Source organism: Ambystoma mexicanum, chromosome 6q (genome assembly GCF_040938575.1).
Source record: "Ambystoma mexicanum isolate Mex_15411 chromosome 6q, UKY_AmexF1_1, whole genome shotgun sequence".
NCBI classification, from domain to species: domain Eukaryota; kingdom Metazoa; phylum Chordata; class Amphibia; order Caudata; family Ambystomatidae; genus Ambystoma; species Ambystoma mexicanum.
The window spans coordinates 356,136,650-356,158,392 of NC_090937.1; the positions used below are offsets into that span (position 1 = coordinate 356,136,650).

At 45.7% G+C, this 21,743-nt stretch overlaps 1 protein-coding gene across 1 annotated transcript in view; it reads right to left on the minus strand.

Moving 5' to 3' along the window:
* The window catches only part of LOC138516039 (thioredoxin-like), a 180,561-nt gene that overhangs the window by 25,587 nt on the left and 133,231 nt on the right, over positions 1-21,743 (minus strand). Inside the window, exon 4 of the mRNA XM_069630846.1 lies at positions 9,894-9,959. Coding sequence (XP_069486947.1) covers positions 9,894-9,959 — 66 coding nt within the window. The remainder of the gene's footprint in view (positions 1-9,893; positions 9,960-21,743) is intronic.

Genomic DNA, 21,743 nt, shown 5'->3' on the forward strand with positions numbered 1-21,743 from the left:
AGCAGAACCATCTGTGGTTCCAGAAGCAGCTCATGACCTTCCTCATTGCTTCTGCCTTCCATCGTCCTCTTCCCTGCTGATCTCCTGTCTGAAATTGCACTGGTCTACCTGGCAACCCTCTGAATCATGGGCCCAGGTCCCTGCACTCACAGTTGCACACAGCACTGCCTCTGGCACCCCTGCACTGGAGCTGCATCTGCAACCCTACAGCTCCCTTACTTGCACTTACCTAACCCTTGCTGTCCGCACTTAACCCCCTTGCACTGCCACTTGTTGGCTGCACTACTTGTTTGACTTCTCCTATGTCTTGCACTTCTCCTCCTCCCCCTTCCCTCTCCCCTGCACTTGCGCAATCTCAATGTCACTTGGCCTAGTAAGATTGTTGTCTTGTCCTCCCTTGTCCCCCGCTTACTTTGTTGCTCCTTGAAACACTTGTGTATAGAGGTGCTATAAATAAAATATATCATAGCATATCTCAAACTTAAGCAGAACCACCTCTGGTACCGGAAGCAACGCAAGACCTTCCTTTTCGCTTCCGCTCTTCCTTTCCCCTACTGAGGTACCTGATGGCTCCACGCACTGGCCACCTGGATACCCTCTAAACTCGGGCCCAGGCTCCTGCATGTCCAGCTGCCCTCGCACTGCCTCTGGGCTTCCCCTGCACTTAAGGGTCTGTACCTGCAATCCTACAGTCCCTTCTCTTTGCACTTATGAGCCATTCGCTGGCTGCACTTATGAGTTACCTGCTCGTCTCACTTCCCCTCCCCCCTGGCACTTATCCCCTTCCCTCACAATCTGAACGACACAGGCCTAGTAAGATGGTTGTTTTGTCCTCCCTTTGTTTCCCCCTCCTTGTCTTGTCACGCCTAGAAACACTTGTGTAAAGGCACATTATAAATGCCATATTATATCATATTACAGGCAACAATTATGATGACGCCAGCAGATGAGCTTTAAGCAAGTAGCAAAAAGAATAGAGAGAAGTACAGTGAACAGGAAGAGTTAATGAGTTACAGTATTTGGGGGCAAGAAGGCAGAAAGAACCAAAATGTGAGGCCACACAAGGAGGTTTAGGGGTAGGAACAAGAAAGTGAGATTGGGATTGTAGAGAGTAGGTGCATTTGAAGACGCACAAGAAGTGGAACAGGCGAGACATAAAGACTAGCCAATGAATAGAGTGTAGGGCATTGGAATATGGATAGAAGAGGTCTAGATTGAGCACAAGGGAGCAAGGCAGTAGGCACGAAGACAGATAAGAAGAGTAGAGCAGGAGTAGTGTAATCTTGAAAGAACCAAGGAGGAGATAAGAAATGTTCTGGGATGAAATGATAACGTAGAATGATATTAAAAAGCTGAAAAAAGTAGGACCAAGCAGTCTTGGAAATGTGGGAAGAGTACAAAACAAAGAGTCAAAAGTGACCCCCAAATCCTGAGCACAAGGGGACATGTAGATGCAAGAAGGAGGTAAGGGGATGAACGAAGAGAAGTGAAGAAATTAATTTCTGTTTTAGACGGATTCAAATAAAGAAAACAGGAGTACATCCATGATTGAACGGCTTAAAAAGCCGAGATATTGGTGTGGATAGCATCAGTGAAGGAGGAAAGAGAGCGGAAGATGTCATCTGTATAAAAGTGGCAAGAGAGGACAAAGGGCTTAATAATTTCTACAAGAGGGTCAGTGTAGAGAGAGAAGAGAAGAGGCCCAAGGACCGAGCCTTGGGGGACACTGCGATGGAGAGGAGCAGGAGAGGAAATGTTAGCATTCCAGGAAACAGAGAAGTAGCGGTCAGACAGAAAGTAGCAAAACCCATTTAGAAAAGAACCAGGGCTACGAGTGGAGGGTATACCAGTGGAGGGGAGAGAGAAGAAAGAAGAAGAGGATGATCCTCCATGTCAAAAGTAGCAGGGAGATTGAGAAGACTAAGAATAGAAGAGAGTTTAAAGTGACGAACGGAAAGAAGGGAATCAGTGACAGCTAGTAGGGCAGTCTCAGTGGAATGAAGTGGATGAAACCCAGATATGAGGGAGAGAGTAAAGAGTTGTGATCTAAAAATGTAGAAATCTGAAAGTAGATAATTTGTTCTAGAACTTTGAAAAGATAAGGATGGCGAGAAAAAGGTCAATAGGTTGCAGAAGAGCCTGAGTCATAAGAAGGTTATTTGAGGATCAGAAGAATGATTGATGCATGTCTGAAAGAAGAATGGGTCAAAGAGGTAGAGGTTTTAAAAAGAGTAGTAAGATATGGAAGAGACAGGAATAATAAAAGACGGAATAGGGCCTAAGGGTGAAGCAGAAAGGTATGCTCTAACAATGAAATTAGCTGCACCAGTATCAGTGAGTAGAGAAAAGGAAGAAAGCGTATAGGGTTGAGCAGAAGGGGTAGACACAGAAATAGCGTGGGAGGGGGAGGATTGAAGATAGGCCCGTAGAAGAATCTTGACAGTGAAAAAAAGTAGAAAAGACTGAAGGAGAAAGAGGGGAGTTCCAATTTGGGTCAATTGAAGGAGGGGAAAGAAGTCGATTTAGAAACCTAAGAAAGGCGACGAGGATGGGAGGAAAGAGAAAAAGTAAGATTTGAACAGTAGAGTTTTTTGAGCAGCAAACAAGGCAGAATCAAAGGATGAGTGTAGGAGAGACAGTAACTGTTGGGATTTTGTTCCATCTTTGCTCAGTGTGGCGAAGGCCCGAGAGAAGCATACAAAGTTTAGGGGGGAGCCCAGGAGTGGACTGGAAGCAAGAGGCCCTGTATTATTTTGTTAAAGGGGCCCCATATTATAATATGGAAGCGATAAATATCATCTTAATGATGATATGCAGCAACATGCTGCATGCAGCAATTTGAAAAATTATACATACTCTCAGAAAAGAGGCCCCTGGTATAGATACCCACTGGCAACTCTCCAGGCTTTGCTGTAAGCCACTCCACCACTGGGAGAGCCAAGGGTGAAGAGGCTTATAGGAAGTTTTGAAGGGACAAGCGGGGTAAAGATGATCCAGAGAAGAGAGGAAGGCCGTGATAAGAAGAAGAAGCATATTTGGCAGATAGCTGGTCAAAATCAGAAGCGGGAAGGCAAGCTGTAGAGAAAGTATAAAGGAAGTCAGAATGGTTGAAGTGATGTACGAGGAACATTTAAGGAAATCTGGTGGCTTAATCAAGCCCATTCATATCATAACGCTTCGTTCTGATAGTTCCAAACATGTATACAACGTATTCACCTTAGACCAACCAAGGTTCTTTTGAATCAACATGACGAAATCCTGTGAAAAAGTTTCTGGCGAGCCAAGGGGCAGGAAAAGTAGCTTTTCGAGCTCCACATTCTCTCAGGAGGAATGTTTTGTGGCATCCACTGGCAGGGGGAACTAGAAAAAGACGAGTCCCTGAGTAAGGTGGCCAATTGGGCCCACAATGGCTGGCCCAATGAGAGGACACTTCCAGAAGGTCTGCGCCCGTATTGGAAAGTTAATGAAGAAATATTTGAAGTGGATGGTCTCAGAATGAGAGGCGATCAGATAATACCTCCCAGGGGAATGCGCAAAGTGATATTGTGCAGGGCACACCCAGGACACCTCAGCGGCAACATGACCAGTCGGAGGGTGCGGGAGCGTACTGGTGGCCAGGCATGGACCAAGATATCAGGATCATGATTGAGAGGTGCCACAAGTGTGCGAACAGCGACAAAAGGCTCAAAGTGGGACAAGCACCCATGATTCCCACCGAGATCCTCTCGGGGATATGGCATAAAATCTGATTGGATTTCTTTGGTCCATTGGACGAGCTGTTACCGGACGACAAGTATGGGTAGTACTAGTAGATTACTTGTCCAAATGGTTTGAGGTAAAATTTGTATCAAACATCACCACTTCCACCGTGATTGAAGTGTTAAATTCTGTGTTCCAGGGAGAAGGCTTACCCAAGGAAATAGTCACGGACAACAGTGTTCAACTGGTTTCGAGGGACATGGAAGGATTTCTGAGGAAGCACAACATTAGACAGTTGCCGGCCAATCTCTACCACCCACAAGCCAATGGATTAGTAGAGCCTTACAGCTAACCTGCACAGCAGTAATGGATCTTCACAAAACTGTTAAAGAAGCCGTAGCTGCTCACCTCCTGACCCCCAACGCGGTCACAGGAGTGTCACCTTTCCAAATGCTGAGAGGGAGGAGGGCGGCATCTATGCTAGTACCGCACTAGCTACATAAAGTGAGGCATGATGAGGCCATCGTCAAGAGATAAGTGGTCTGGAGAATCCAGAAAAACAAGGATCAAATGAAAGCACAGAGCGACATGCGCAGAGCAGTACATTCGGCAGAAGTTGAAGTGGGCGATGTAAAGATAAAACTACCTCACAAAGACATGGTAACAGGGTCCAAGAACAACCAGCCAATAGAGGCACCAACCACATTTACACCGTTGAAGGAAAAAGATGATACTTGGATAGAGTGACCGTGTTCACAAGAAATCCGCCTGAGAAGAGAGTATCCACAGGAACAAAGGGTCCAACAGAATATCAGGATCTCTGCAAAGGTACTGAAATTATAGAGACAGAGAACATGGAGTATGAGGGTTGCGACAGTGGTCACCAGAAGGATATCACACCTGAAGTAGGAGAACAACACTGATAGAGGACCCCTGGATCACAGTATCGAGAAGAGGCACCGGAGGCTGAATCTGTGCCACCCAGAACCTCACCCTGTGAGAGTCAACCCCATTGAGAAAGAGAAGACAAACCAAATACAGAGATTCCGTCATGGAGTAGGACCAAGCTCATCGACAAAAGGAGATATGTGAGGAACATGCCTCACGATATCCCATGACATGAAGTGTGCACAGCTCCCGGAGCCTGGTAGGCATGCAGTGGACCGGGAGAAAGGAGGACGCTCCCCGGCGATCCTCTTATTGTGACCAGGCCTGCGGCCTGATTTATATACACCCAGCAACCAGGATTCCTGCCTGCTGGTGCCACAAAGCAAGCACGATATACTGAACTGTGTGAAGGGATAAACCCACTGCTGTGAATCCAACAGCATTGGTCTCCACACAGACTGCATACATAGACACTTGCAGACATAATCCCACAGCAGTGAAGCAACTGATGTGGTTGTATCAGAGATTCCTACAATACATGATGTGTGTGTGCATTTAGCCACATGTGCCTTCCAGAGAATTAAAGCCAGTTATCAAGTCACCACACACAGGTCACTCAACGACACAATGGGTCTACTATGAGAGTGAAGTGTGCATAAAGCGTCAGCCGATATATTTCACATAGACAAGTGCAGAATCTGCATTAAATAGTCAAACATTTTGGGCCGCTTATCTGAGCGCAAGTTGGGACATGCATATTTGTAAATCGACCATTCCGAGACAGAGATGAGTTGAACATAGGCTACCCACATGATAGACTAACCACAGGTGCAACAACGGAGATAACAACAAGCAGCGCGTACAGTGATACAGCTGAAGCCAGCCCACAAAAATGGCTAAGACATTATAATTTCTGTGGATGTCCAGTCCCAAAAAATAGGTTTTAACTTGTTCTTGTAATATTGGCTGATGGCTCCTCCTCTCCACTTTAAGAATTAAGGGACACCACACAGTCTATTTTTTCCGTTTTCTTTTGTGAGTAGTGTAGGGGAGACCTGGTATCACCAGTATTGCACTGACACACTAGGTACAATTTGTAAAAACCTTTATTGAAGTTTCTGGGTCTGGAAAATACCTACTCTGCCCCATAACTAAGATGGGAGTAGTCTTGACCATCAAACGATAAACAAAACAGTCATAGTAGAACCTGTCAAATCAAAATGGCCTATGCTAACAAAACCTAATGTGTGCCCTATCTCTTGTACAAAAAGTGTATAAAAGGGGAAAATGTATGCAAAGGAAAAATCAGTGTTCAAATTAATAAAGGTAGCTGATTCAGCTCTCCGCTCCACGTTAGACCACATGGAGTAAGGCAGTCCTTGTAGATAGGTTGACACACTCTGGCTCGAGTTCTCAGTACCATAAACAGTTCCAATCCGTGGATCGAGGCCTGCCAGTCCTTCCACGTTTAAGCCTCTCTTTCCACTTCCAAATAATGTTTCATCAAAAAAGTTCATGAAGGTCCTCCTCTGTTGGACTAAGACATCTTCAAAACACAGTTCACTTGGGCCCCCCCTCTCGAGCTCAGACCCCTTCACAAACACAGTTCACGTGAGTCCCTCTCTCAGGATCAGACCTCACGCCGGTCCCCCTCTGTTGGGCTCAGATGTTTTCACAAACACAGTTCACGTGGCTCCCCTCTGTCGGGCTCGGACCTCACGCTGGTCCCCCTCTGTCAGGCTCAGACCTTTTCACAAACACAGTTCAGCTAGCTTGCAAGGGGGCTCCCTTCTCTAAGTTTATTACACTTCAGGTCTCCGTCAGTCGGTCTCAGACTGCTTTCGTATGTCGAAAACTTTCAAATGTGCATGGCTTTCTTTACAGACCTCCGCAGGACCACTTCGACTCAAAGTTCACTTTTCAAACTTTTTATTCTCCCCGTGTCTCTGGGTTAATTTTCCGTATTTCACTTTTGCAACCGACCCCTCTGTTACTCAGTGTTGCTGATTTCACAGCTGTCCTTACTTGAAAAGTTAATTCACAGGTCTGCCTTTCTTCGCGTCTCGTCCCACGCGTGCAGCCTTCACTTGCGACACAATGTTGCCACTTCAAACTTTCTTTAACACACAAGTCTCTAAGGTTGCCTGCCAACTCAGTAGCTGTGTGCGTTTCTCTCTTGGTTTTATGATTTCCCATTCACGAGTCAAGGTTCGTACCACAGGCTTGGCCTTGCTTCCCTAACTCTGCCGTTCACCCGGGAGGGTGACTGGTGTCCTTGAAACACAATGCAGTCTTCACTTGCAGAATCTGGCCTTTTTTATGTGTCTTTTGCTGCCTTTTGGAGTTAACGACTCCCAGTACAGAACTCTTGGGGTTTTTGACCCACTGCTCTTGTCCCTTGGTCCATTGCTCTGCTCCAGTAGGTTTGCCTTTGCCCCGGAAGTCCTGCTCGTACTCGTGTTCCGCCTTGCTCAGAGTGTGTCTTTAGGTTATCCATGTGAGGAGAGCTAATTGGTATCAGGTTTAGGAACTTCAAGTCAAGTGCTTAACTTCGCCTGACCCGATTAACGGACATGTTCAGTATGATGTATGAGAGTTAGTCTTGATACTCTGTCACCTTTTTCTTCGGCCCAGTGTTTCTGGAAAAAGGGCAGGGAGAGATGGGCTCTTGGAATATTCTACAAAATAGGACGGGGTGGATGAACATAAAAGGGGAGAATACCGTGTTTCGCCTTCGGCTGCCTCACCCCAACTCAACGAAGACCCCTCACCCAGGTGATCCTCCCGCACTGGTCCACCCCCAGGAACTGGATCCAAAAGCAATGGCAGTGTCCTGGTCACCTGGATGACAAGTCCCCGAGGACTAGCGGGTCAGACACCTTTTGGTTTCTCACATACCCTTCCCCTATGTGAGGTGGATAAGTTTGTTCTTCTCTGAAGTCCTCTAGTCTGAGGGCTCTGGAGAGGACAAGTGAACATTTTATCTAGGGACTCTCGCATATCCACGGAGTTCCTTTTCGGTTGTGCTGGTAGGGGCTGGATACAAACCTTTGTACCCTGTGAGTAGCCCATGAACTGGGATAGAGGGACTTTGATACAATTAATGTCTCTATGACGGTCTGTTTCTGTCCATTCCCATACCGGGGAGGTCTGGGAGTAGAAATCAAATTGCCATCGAGTTTGTGGTGTAAATTCTCTGGGTGGAAAAGGGGTTTCTTGAAGAAGGGTGGAAAATTCTGCAAAGTCTCTCCCTATAATAACCTGTTCTGGAAGTTCGGGGATAATGGCCCATGGTACTAGCTGGGAATAAGAGGGTATAATGTTGCAGTCACCAAGTAAATGTAGGGGCACAGCCAGAGTGAAAATATTTTATACTGGCACATATTGTGGGAGAAGGCACCATGAAAATGTGTTGGAGAAATGCTCCTGTGCCCAGTTGTTGACTTGCATCTATTGGATTTTTATCACGAGTTGCCCTACAAATCCCAATTGCAAACTGTTGGGCTTTTTACACAATCTTTCTCAAAAGTGTACTCTAAAATGCACCATTTTCACCGATTATTTAAAAACAATTCTCGGGGAAAGAACCCCCCCCGAACACCCCTTGAGTTGTGTGGGCTCCCTCACTATGCTTGGTCGCTCTGCCATATCAGGGACAAATATTTACACCTCTCCAGTTAAAGAATACACCAGCCGCCACTGACTGAAGATGACATAAATTAGAGCAGAATTTACTGGTCCGAATCAACAAGACCAAACATCTGTTTAAAGCCACATTTTTCAACAACGGAGCAGAGCAGTAAATTAAATGCCAACATTACACCAAGGACGTCATTGAATAGATGCAGATTTTCATGTCTTTTGTGGTATTTTGTAACATACTCCGGAGCTTCAGAATCAATCGACGAGCAAATTGAATGCAAAATATGTTCTGTGCATGCCAGACCTGCAGGAAAAGGTGTTGTTACTACAGGGTTTGCGAAAATCAGTGAATCAGCAATATTCTCTGGTGTAATGCTGCAAGATGGCCGTGCACCTGTGCCCATTTCCTGTTGTCAAGAGGTGGGAGGATGCCCTATCACACTTTCTTTTTGTCCAGGAAAGTGGATGATGACATCTCATATGGGCCCACAGGCAAGAGGTGCAGACATTGTTTACTGGCACCCCTTAGAGGATACATTTTTGCATGTATGGCAGATAGCTTGTTGTATTTTTGTTGAGCGTAAAAATAACTCCACACACCCAGTTTCTTTTGAGGGCCGAGGTGGGCACCTACATGTCCTTTTTCTTGAGGTCTGTCAGTGTACTTTGCAGTAGATACTGTATAATGCTGTTAATTATGGGGACGGTGTTATTGATGCAACTGGCAACAGAGATGTACTACCACAGCATGTGTTTTTTCATACCGTTTTTGTAAAAGACTGTACACTGGCTCACAGGGAGTGTCTGAAGTTTGCTTCCTGTGCACAGTGATTGCACGTGGCGTTGAATACTTTTGTCAATGCCTAAACCCCTTTTATGTCTCATTTAATAATATGCTATCTGTGGTATCATCAAAGAAGAGGTGTATTAGTCTGAATCTTAAATCAGAAGATAGAGAAAATATTTACCAAATTCTTCATTGTCATTTCCTTCTGAGGAAATCGGAGGCGAGAGTTTTCAGGTATTACCTTTTGTCATCTATGGATTGAGGTATTTTTTGCTAAAGTTATGTCAAAATGATGCGAGCTCAACTTTCTGATTTTCTTGCTGCATATAAATACTGTATATAACATTATGATGGAATAAAATACCCCATATGTGATGCCTTCAATCTGTCATAAAAGCCATTTTTGTTTATCCTATTAAGTCTTGAAAAAATAAAACAATAAAGAGATATAACCACAAGCAAGCGTGCGCACACGCGCGCGCGCACACACACACACACACACACACACGAGCTTGTGCGCGCATGCACACACACACAAACCTACCAGAAGAAGCAAGTTTAGCAAACAGTAATGATATGAATGCCAATGTTAAGGTACAATCACTCAGTTCAAAGGTAAAAGAAATGCAAACTCTACAAAGTTTTGGATTATCAATCTTAAAGTACAGTTTTCTACGTAAAGTATTTCAATAATACAAATAGTCCAATGTTCTACAAATAAACCTTAACTAACAATACAACACTAATTCACAATAATTATTTCAACAAAGGTATACCTTTAAACTACCTAACATTTAAATTGACAATTTGAAATAGTGCTGTAGTATGACTGAATATATGGTTGTAAGGATGCAGCACATGTTTAAAAATAATGTACCTTCTGACAGTCTTTGAAGTACTGGAATGCTGGTAAACCTGTAATGCCAAAAGACCCGATAAACTCCTGCAAAAAACAAGCCAATACATTGGTATAATGTAATACTCTTCAAAAGACTATTCTACTATTATGTAGTTTGTCAGATGCATTCAGATCATTTTCACAGTGGTATTTTTTGGTAACATACTCCGGAGCTTCCGCATCAATCAACTAGCAAATTGAAGGCAAAATATGTTCTCTGCATGCCATGAGATCTGCAGGAAAAGGTGCTGTTCCTGCAGGGCTTGCGAAAATCAGTGAATCAGCAATATTCTCTAGTGTAATGCTGCAGGATGGCCGTGCAAGTGTGCCCATTTCCTGCTTTACTTTGCGTCAAACCATCGCAAAAACACACTTCAAATTCACACTGCCGTTTGTCGGAGAGATTTAGCTTTCCAAGAAATTGGTTATGGCATTTTCTAGGATTGTAGTGAAGGATTGTAGAGAATTATACAGCTGGTTAACTACAAAATAGTTTTGGCTCTTATATGGCACTTCAAATAACATAGTGATGCACTCTGTGTAGAGAGGGATGGCATTTGTGGTGGCTTCCTTTTTTTGGCGTTGTTCAGATGCAGGTGCATCACCCCCCACGTGAGTGCATGTAGCGCCTGAGGAAGATCATCTAACATGGCATCAGGACCTCAGCAGTGACGTAATGACCATGTGCCACGAGGACAGTAGCAGGGCTCATAAGTTTAGGGTAACAGTCGAGAGGTGACAATACCGCACACAGTAGTACATTTTTGCTTTTCACATAACACAGGCAGTGGTTGCATTATATTTTTGCTTTTACCAGCCTTGTGGCACATAACATTAAATTGCTTGCTTGCACTGCCCTTCATAGAGGGTTTGGCACATTATTTTTCATGTAGCACATTGCCCTGCGTCTGAGCACGACCCAGCAGCACACAGCATGACATATCTTTCACCTCTTCTCTGCAGGACATGTTTACATAAATACCTGGTGGATGGCGTCACATTCCTGCACGCATCATACTTCATAGGAAACATACAGCACATTGTGTGACAAACCTGCTTGCATCCCAGCTCATGACACTACATCCTCGAGTTTCATGACAGCTGGACAGACGCTGGACAGACGCTGCACAGCACACAGGAACACTCACCGCGTTGAATTTTCTCAGATGATGAGCATGTGCATTTTTTGATTTTGGTAGTTTTAGAAACCACAGTGTGAAGAACATGACACAGCCATATTGTGCCTTGTGCTTGTAGGGATGCTAGGAGCCCTGCCATTTTGAATAGGCCTCTGGTTGAGGCACTTAGCTGCCGATATAGTGTATCAGGCCGTAGTTGTTAGCTGAGAGCCCTTTTCGACCTTGTGCAATCATTATACTCACACGAGAAAGCTCGCATTTCGGTCCCACCCTCACAAGGTCTATGTGACTCTCTTTCAGCATTGTTTGTGGCTAAAATGTCTGCCATTCGTGATCATATAAAGGATAGCCTGCCTCTGTTGACAGCAGATACAGTTGTTGCTGACCCCCCTCCGGCTAATGGTTCCTGGTCCTCTTTTCCCCTGTTCTCTAACTCTGACGTATTGTTGGCTATTTCTAAACTGAAGTTTGCCTCCCCCACCCATGCTATACCTCTGGCTCTTTTAAAGTAAGCATCTGGCGACCTCATTGAACATATCACCACTGCTGTTAATGCTTCATTTTCTAGTGGAGTGATTCCACCACTACTCAAGCATGCTTTGGTGGTTCCACTTCTAAAGAAGCCCTCCCTTGATCTGAATGTATTGTCCAGTTACCAACCTATCTCTCTCCTCCCTTTCCTTATGAAGGTGATGGAAGCACTGGTGTCCCCCCTCTTGTCTAGTTTTTTGGAGTTCTCTCAATATTTTGACTCATTCCAGTCAGAGCTCAGGCCAGGGAGAGGCACTGAATCTGTCCTGAACTCGTTACTGGACGATTTGGCGCGCCTGGTAGATAAGGGTGGTGTCAGAGCAGTCCTCTTATTAGATCTTTGGGCTGCTTTCGACATGGTTGATCACTCCATCTTGATCTCCCGTCTCTCAGACGCTGGCCTGTCTGGCCAAGTTCTCTCTGGTTTCACTTCTCTGTGGTGTTCCCCAGGGATCAGCATTGTCTCCCATCTTGTTTAATATCTATATTAGACCTCTCCGCTTCTCATTCGGGTGCATGGGTTCCGCTATTATTCCTACGCGGACGATACCCAGATCCTTGTCCATCTTGACCTCTCTCAAGCCAACACAGCTATTCGGCTGAGGAATTGTCTTGAGGATTTAGGAATGTAGAAGATGAGAAACCGGCTGAAGCTAAACAGCAGTAAGACCGAGGTCCTGGTTGTGGGTACTACAGCTCCCCATTTATTCTGGACCTCAATATTTTCGCCAAACAGTCTTGGCCCCCTGCCCAGTCCAGTCCAATCGGTTAGGAATATGGGGGTAAAAATCTCTGCCTCCCTTGCCCTGGACGACCAGGTGTCTGCTGTGTGCAGGGCTGGTCACTTCAAGCTTTACATTCTGTGGAAGGTCTTGCCCTTTATTTCCGTCGAGTGTCAGGCCCCGGTGGTGGCTGCTCTGGTTTTGAGCACTCTCGAATATTGCATCTCTCTTTGTCTGGCACAACCGCGTTATCTGATTAACAGGCTCAAAGTACTGCAGAACGTGGCTGCTAGATCCATACTTTGCCCCCCTTTTGGATCTCGCATGTCCCCTCTGTTAAAGAAACTCCACTAGCTTCCTGTTGCTAACTAAGTTCCTTGTTACTGTCTGTCTTGTAAGGGGGGCAGGCCTTCTCTGTGGTGGCCGCGAGGGCCTGGAATGATCTCCCCCTGGCCCTACGGGGAACTATGGATCATCTCGCCTTCCACAGATTACTGAAAACGACTTTGTTTTAATATGGTCAGACTCTGTTATGTTTAAAGTTCACCTGACTCATGCAACAGCGCCAAGATGCCCTTGGGCGTACATGCGCTTTATAAAGTTTACCTAACATAACATAACATAGATTGAATTTCATCTTGTTGTTGTCCTGCAAACAGGCAGAGAGCTCAAGGGCAGGTGGGAGAAGTGTGAGGTAATTGCCAGCTCTTTATTGCAAGGAAAACATTACTTAAGGGACGAAGGCCTGGTCCCAGACAACAAGTGTTGCCTCATCAGATTGAGAAAGAATACATAATATTTGTGAAGGCCGCAGCAAAGGTTCTCATGCAGCCACAATATGAGATGTGCTGAATAATATGGAGAAATTAGCAAAACATTATGGTCCAGGAGCAGTTTTCAGCTGTGGGCCCAGTCATGTTTTTTTCTAGAAGGCCATTCATTGGAGGAAGGGTACTAGGATTTAGTGTACCAGGACTGGCAATATGTAACAAGATAGGCAGTTACATAGTGAGCAGGCGAGGATGGTGGAAATGGGAAATGAACAGAGTAGGTGTGTGCCATGTTGGCTCATTACTTATAGGTCCAGCTCGAGGGGACGCTGTGGCCCCAATTGTCTGAGGTGGCATGGTCCAATTAAAATGAAGCCCTTTATCAAACTGCTTTCCCAAGATGGGATTGGTGCATTGTTTTGGGCTGATCATGGGGGTTGTGTCCATGTTGGGTGGGTGGTGTTTTTGTTGCATTTTTACTGTGATATGTTAATTCCTTGTTTGTGGCTACAAAGAATGTTGAGCCCGCAAGTGGCAGGGCAAAGGTGGCTTGTTCTGTTCATCTTCCCCGCCGTGATGTGTGAATACATTTTGTTTTTTTCCCCTGCATCTGGTGCACTCCTTTTTGAGTTTTTGTAGATAGTTTTTTCCCTGCTTTTTGGAGGCCCCAGCGAGATTTTCTAGCACCCGATGGGCTTGGGACTCTCTGCCGCACGCCCATGGAGGACGAGCCAGGCCACAGAGACCACTTCCAGTGCACACAAAAAAGGAGGTATAGCGGAGGCTGAGTTCCCAAAAGGTCTTCCTGATCCCTTGGGCATGGCTGCCTGCCCCGGGTGGTGCATGTATTTGGGAGAGGTCCAGCGTCACGGGAGTTGGAGTATCGCCAAACACTTGAGTGCACCCTCGCATGAAATCACAAGGCGCAGCATGGTATTTTATTTTGTACATTCGCCCCTTTTCTCTATTTATTGAGTAGTGCAATTAGTGCAGGAACCGTCCTGCAGTTGGGGAAAGGCTGTGTCATGTATTAGTGCATGCGTATTGGCAAAGAGGTGAAGAGGGACGGTGCGGCGCAGTGGTTTATGAGGATTTGGTGATGACATCAGAAGTAGTGTAGTATTGTAGCATAGTAGTGCATGCGGATTAGGGAAACGATCTCCTTCGTTGAGAGGAAAGATGACGTCAAGAGTAGAAAAGTGTTGACATATTGATGTGGAGTAATCTTTTTGATAAATAGCCACCATGCTGCGCACAACGAATTTTTTCTGTTTGTGAAGGATAAGAAGAAATAATTGTGGTATCTAGAAGTGTATTGTTGTGGGTAGGGGTGTGTTTTAAATTTGTAAGATTAGAGGACAGGAACTGTATGTTGTGTTAAGCATAGGATTGGGTGAGGTTGGAATGGTTGTGTTTTTTGGTGTATTTTTGATTTGGTGATATGATATGATAGGTTATTTATAACACGCTTAATACCCAGGTGTTTCTAAGCGCAGACCCGGGGATCGAACCCGTGTTGCTCCGTGTCATCTTGCTTCCAAGACAAGCACATTGCCGCTGAGCTATCCACCCGAGACATTTTTGATAAAGTATGTGTGATTGTAGGTTGATGGGATTCGTGCGTATATGAGGAATGTGTAAAAGTATGTGTTCTGTGGGTTTGAGGAAGTGAGGAACTGGTGTGTGTTAAAACGTCTAGAAAAAAACAGTTGACAATTCACATTGTGAAATTGGGGAGATTTAAATTGACCTTTGGGGTTGCAAATGTATTTGAATTTTATTGCATTAGCATTCATGAGAGGGGAAAATGCCAAGCAAGTGGGTACTGGGCACTGCTGAAAGTGTTTAAAGGGGGCCAGTGGGAAGTACACGTCAGCACTATGTTGACTTAACTGGAGCACATGTTCAAGATAAGCGTGCAGCACCACAACAAGATATTGAAATATCACTGAGTGGGTAAGGGACACAACAGGGAAACGTTTCACACCATAGACCAGAAAGGGTACCCACGAGCGGGATAACATAGGGCATAAGTATACCTATCTCACAGTGAAATAAAAGGGGCAAAAGTTGAAGAAAAAGACAGGGTGTTGTGGAATTGTGGAAATTATATGAGGAGGCAGTGCCAATGGACAAGAGGGGAATGGACAAGAGGGGAATGGTGAAGGAGGGTGTGAGCACCCTGTTCCACGTTGCCCTGTCACTGCAGTGAGCACAGCAGGTGCTACGATACCGTCAGCTCTGCCCATAGCAGGGTCCTTTCCTCTAAACACCACTGTGGGTTATTCCAGTTCCCGATTTCCCCATGACAGAGAAAGATACAGTAAAAACCACTACCACACATGGCAGGAGGGTTGCCAGTCATTTGGTCGAAAAAAATTGGTCGACCAGACAAATGGTCGAACCAATTTGATCGAAAACCAAATGGTTGAATTTTTTTATTTTTTTATTTTAACCCTTTTTTTTTTTTTTTTGGGGGGGTCCGCCCCCAACCCCCTTTTTTTCTCTAAAAACCCCTTTTTATATTAAACGAAAACCCGAAAAATAAATATATAAATAAAAAAAAAAATTCGACCATTTGGTTTTCGACCAAATTGCGTCGACCAAATTGCAGTCGACCAGTTTTTTTTCGACCAGTTGACTGGACACCGGCAGGAGTATACCAATTGACTCAGCTAGTGCTACCTTGGTTAGAGAGGTAGGGACGAGCGTACAGAGACAGATCGATGAGGTGCTGAAAGAGGGGGAGGATGAACAGGTGAGCGCAGCAAGGGAGCAAGAGTTGGGGAGGCAATGTATGACCATGCCCCAATTAATGGAGATCAGGGCAGATAAAGCTGGACTGCAAACCAGTTGTTGATAGAAATGTTCCATTGCATGGGCAATTCGAAAAAGATTCAGATTGCTGGGCCAGGGAGGAGGAGGAAATGGGGGAAATATGGGCGCGTGAAGAGGGGGAAGAATGGGATGACAGGTCATGGGCAGAGAGACTTAGGAGAAGACCAACCCGCATAGCTGTAGCTACAACCAAAGGGGCCAGGGAGAAAGGAGAGATTAAAGAATTGAAGATGCAGTTTCTCCTATTACAGAACGGTTGCAGGGTACCCAGTATGTACTTTGGCCAAATATAGACAAAGAGAATTAGATGAGTAGTTTATCATCCTTGGCCGTGGGTGTTGGAAAATTGATTTATGCCATGGAAAAACAAACTTCAGGAATAATTCTGGCAGTAAGTGACATGAAGAGTTTGTTCGCCACCATACTGGGGGAATAAGTCAATGACTTATGGCAGAAGACGGGGTATGAGCGGTGACAATAAACAGTGATGCACATGACTGTGTGCCATTCAGTAACTGCAGGAAAAATGTATGTAAGGCACTAAGGGAGATGTACCCAGATTCGACAATCATGCAGTCCATCCTCGGTCGCACAATGGGTACAGATGAGCACCCCGCACACTACATTCAACAGATTAAAGAGAAGTGCCGTTTAGAAACACGACAGACATGGGAAACTAACATACCTGTTTTTTACCACATTCTAGTAAAAGGCCTACCAGCAGAAGTACAGGCTGATCTACTGAAGGTAATGGGGATAGAGAATAAGGAATGGTCAGAGATACAGATGAACAGAGTACATCATAGTACATCACTGCAAGGCAAAACAGAATAGGGATAGAAAGAAGACAGACGATTCTCAAAAGGCAGAGGAAAAATTAGTATGGAAGAAAATCATCATGGAAGGAGCTTTCCTAACTGCCCTTCCACAAGGGGGACCCGTGCCCCAAGGGGGATTTATACCACAAGGTTTGGTACAGCATGGAATTTTGCACTATAAGGCACCTTCGACCCACAGGGAGTTTTCGCCCCACAAGGAGGGTTTGCCTCACAAGGGAGGATTGTACCGCAAGGGGGGTATTTTCTGAGAACACGAGGGGAGTTCCAAAGAGGAAGGGTTTTTGGGTATGGTGGAGCGAGGCTGCAATACGGAGGGCTGAGTTGGGTTATGGAGGAATAGGGAACTTTGCAAGGGCATGTAGCAGCAGAAATCAAACACAGTATAGAGGTGATGGCACCTTGTTCTACCACAACATTCCTTAGTACTCACAAACATAGCAGCAAACTCAGCCCATACAATACACATTTCCCCAGAACCTTCAGAGTATGCTGCAGCATAAAGCACTGCCATTGCGCGACACCTTTTTCCAGATAATTTAGACCATGCCACCACAGCAACCCACAGTTATCCAGAGTGCTCAGAATGCACCAACGATGCCCCAGCAGCACAAACCAGTGTCAACCGCACAACCAGACTCACAGTCACCATTCCTCCTGCCCTCTGGCGGTGCCCCCACAGCAATATCAGGTGCTGAATCCTCTCCAGGCAAAATCACAGGTACATACAGAAGCATAGACAACCAACCAGTAATGGGACACCAACTTGTTACCCCAAGGCACAATACCACACTATACGGTAGCAGTAGTGTTGGGTGGGAAATCCTGGCACTAACAAACACACAATAGGACACCCTACAGAAGGCCCTGGCATGCCCAATCTTATCAGTAACTGCAGACTCGGAAGAGGAACCACATGTGGTGGTGAGCATAGGCGGCACAACATTCTTGTGGGCTGCTAGGATGGGCACCTAGCATAAGAGACCACACAGTCCAATTGCCCACAGAACTTTTGTTCAGACCAGAGGCGCACAAGGAAGTGGTACCAGGAACTATTACCAAAATACACCTAGATGTGGTAATAACACAAAAGGAAAAGGTAATCTTACAGGTGGTAGATGAGGATGGTATTGAATGGCGCACTGTCCAGTGTATTTACCCCAACCAACGCTTGACTGACTTGACCGATTAACAACTTTTTGATGATGAGACCATATAAGAGATGGTGTTTGAGATTAGCTTACCATGTCACTTGTGTGTATAGCATACAGAGGTCCCTCGAGGGAAATGCCAACCCATCTGCAGTAAGATTTGCAGAAGGTACCTGCTGAGATTTGAACCAGCAGGCCCCATGATGTAGGAATGCTGAAGGGGATAGGGACATTATGCATCAAACTGAAGGGGCTGTGTTGCTCCAGGTCAGGAAGCACTCTTTGTCCAGGGAGGCGGATGAAGGGATATATGACACCATTGTAGCATTATGGCAACAGGGCATAATATAGTATTTACGGCTGTGTATAATGTGAAAAAAGCGAAAGGGAGGTCTTGGAGGATGGTGCAGGATCTCCGCCCACTGAACAACATCATGTAGGTGGAATTTCCACTGGTACCAAATCCAGCCATGATCTTGGGTAATATACCCACAGAGACAAAATGCTTCAGAGTGATTGACCGTAACAATGCATTCTTTTCGACACCATTACACCCAGATTCCCGTGACCTCACTGCGTTTACTTACTCACCAGACTTCCACATAGGTACTGCGAGGCCTCAAGCATATTTAATAGAGTATTACAGGCAGGTATGGGAAATTTACAGACAGAGAGCGCAGTGATAATATACGTGGATGACCTCCTGGTGTGCAGCGCCACAGAGGAACAGTGCACGGAGGATTCAAGAACACTATTAACATTATTGGCAGACAAAGGGTACAAGATGGACAGAGAAAAGCTACAATATTGCCAGAAAGAGGTAGTTCACCTAGGGCATATGTTGTCATTAGAAGGGAGAAGATTAACATCTGAAAGGGCAGCAAGGATACGGAATACACTGCCAGCCAAGCACAGTGAAAGAAATGCAGCAGTTTGCTGGCTTTTGCAATTACTATCTGTCCTGGATCTTTGACTTCTCCAGTCACACTAAACCATAACTTCAGGGGCACAAAGCAGCACAGAAGGTAAAAGGTCCCATCACAAAAAATTGTTCCTGTTCTCCCATTCTAACAGGGAAGGGATGACAGCTGTCCCCACCCAGAAAAATCCCAAAAGACACACGCCTCTGACTTATTAAAGTGGTATTTTAGATGCAGCAGCTTTCACAATTGAAAAAGCATCTGCCATAATGATGGGTTGTCAAGTGACGCTCTTTGTATAGCATGCAGTACTTGCAATTCTGGAAAAATTCATGTCTACCCTCACTAACCAATGAGGGTCAGGATATAAGGTTATACTTTTGAAACCCAGCAATTCATATTGTGAGGTGCCACGTTGTCAACCCTGTGACTTTGGTCACCCAGCCAGTACAGGAGGGTGATGATGTACATGATTGCATGACGTTTTAGGAGGCACTACAGGGTCAGCAAGCAGTGAGAGAAGAAGCACTAGAGGAGGGAGAGATATTCTTTGTTGATGGTTCATCGACGATTGATCAGCAGACAGGATGTTGCCACACGGGTCAGAAGTGTTGCGCTTTGAGGTGGAGGATTTTGAGGTGGTAGCACAGATGAGTTTACCATCAAATTATTCAGTGCAAGCAGCTGAACTTGTGGCATTTATATCATTTATATCAGCAGTAGAGATGGGTAAGGGCTGCTGCGCCATTGTCTACTCTGATTCAGGTTATGTTACCTCCATGGTATATTCTGGATTGTCTAGATGGAAGAAGAGGGGTTTCAAGAAAAGTGACGGGGCACCGGTGCAGAATGCACACTTGCTATCACAAGTGATAGAAGTATTGCCGTTACCATCAGTTCTAGCAGTGACAATGAAGCAGCAAACATGGAGGCCAAACAAGCAGCTTATCTGCCATACGTTACAGATCAGACAGCCATATTCACATGCATGGCACAGCAGTAGGTGCAGTAAGCAGACTGCAATAACGCTCTACAAATCACGCAGATAACCGATTTACAGGGCATAGCATCCATACAGGAACAGGAATTATGGAAAAAGCAGGGATGTTCCTTGTCCCCCACTGATTTAATTTGGCATCCAAACATTTTAGGGAAGACAGTGATGCCTACAGATTTACTTAAGATGGCTCTTGATCAGCTGCACCACCCAGCACACACATTGAAAGAAAGCATTGCAGCTGATCCCCAGGCAGAGTGGTTAATCCCAAATTTGCATGAACATGTAGCAGAATGTATTGCTAATTGAGTAACATGTCAGCAGTTTACTGCAGGGCATACATTAAAAAATATCAAAGCAACCTTACCTTGCCCCTCTGGGCCTTTCCGGCATTTGCATATTGACTACATTGATACGCAAAATAGGTGCGCCAACAATCGCTATGTAATGGTAGTGGCTTGTCCATTCTCCCGTTGGCTTGAGGCATGACTATGTGTTCACTGTGATGCTAAATCAGTAGCTAAGTTCCTCGTGCATGAGGTTTTCCCGCATTGTGGAATGTGCGAAAAATGAAGTTCCGGCAACAGCCTGTGCGTATTCAATGAACTATTTAAAGAAATAACTTCCCTATTAGGCATCAAACACAAGCTTTATTTTGTACACCACCCCAAGCCAACGGTCTAGTGGAACCCCACAAGGGCCTGCTTAATGACGCCTTTGCAAAATTATGTGATAGGCTTTTGAAGAGCTGCCTCCGCTGCTTCCCACTCCCTCTCTTTGCTCTGATATGATATGGCATTTATAACGTACCTATACACAAGTGTTTCAAGGCGCGACGAGGCAAGTGAGGGGGACAGTGGGAGGACAAAGACAACAATCTTACTAGTCCAAGTGATATTGAGATTGCACAATTGCAGGGGAGAGGGGAGGGGACAAGTGCCAAAGGTGGGGGAGGAAGGGCAAGTGCCGTACACAGGATCAAAAACATTTAACAAGTAGTGCGGTCAACAGGTGGCAAGTGCAAGGGTTAAGGGCAGACAGCGGGTGTCCAATAAGTGCAGGTAAGGGGACTGTAAGCTTGCATATACAGACCCAAGGGCAAGGGTTGCCAGGAGGCGGTGCGGGTGTGCACCTGTCGGGAAGGGACCTGGGCCCGAATTCAGTGACTAGCCAGGTGACCAGTGCAGTATCAGACAGGAGATCAGCAGGGGAGAGGAAGAGAGACGCAGAAGCAAAGAGGAAGGTCTTGAGGTGCTTCCGGAACCAGAAATGGTTCTGCTCAAGTTTCAGAGAGGCAGGGAGGCTGTTCCAGAGGGAGGCCCCAACCAAAGAAAGAGATCTACCACCAACTCTTTGCTTGGAGAAGCGACTGACCCTGAGGGAGTTGGAGGTCGAGGAGCGAAGAGCTCGAGTAGGAAGATATTTCCGAAGAGAGTTGGAGGTATTGAAGACCAAGGCCCCAGAAGGCCTTGTGGACAATGCAGAGGGTCTTGAACTTGATCCTTGCAGCCACTGGGAGCCAATGAAGAGATTTCAATGCTGGAGAGATAAATCCCTGGGCTTGAGGACAAGGGCAAGTCTTGGAGTCCTGTTCTGGATGATTTGCAGAGGGCCGAGAGTAGAAGTAGGCAGATTTAGAAAGAGGCTGTTGCAGTAGTCCAGCCTAGAGAGAGCCAGAGCTCTAGAGACAATGGGCCTCATTACGCCCCAGGCGGTAAGTTACCGCCTCGGTCGTACCTTTACCACCATGGCTTAAACTACGTTTACGCCATGGTGGTTGGCGGACTTACCGCCCCATTCCGAGGTTGGCGGGGCGGTAAGGCCCCATTAACCCATTTACCCTTCCCCATTCCCATTTTTGCCCCATAGGGCATAATGGGAGTCAGGAAGGTGTTAATTACGCCACCGTAAATTACGGTGGCGTA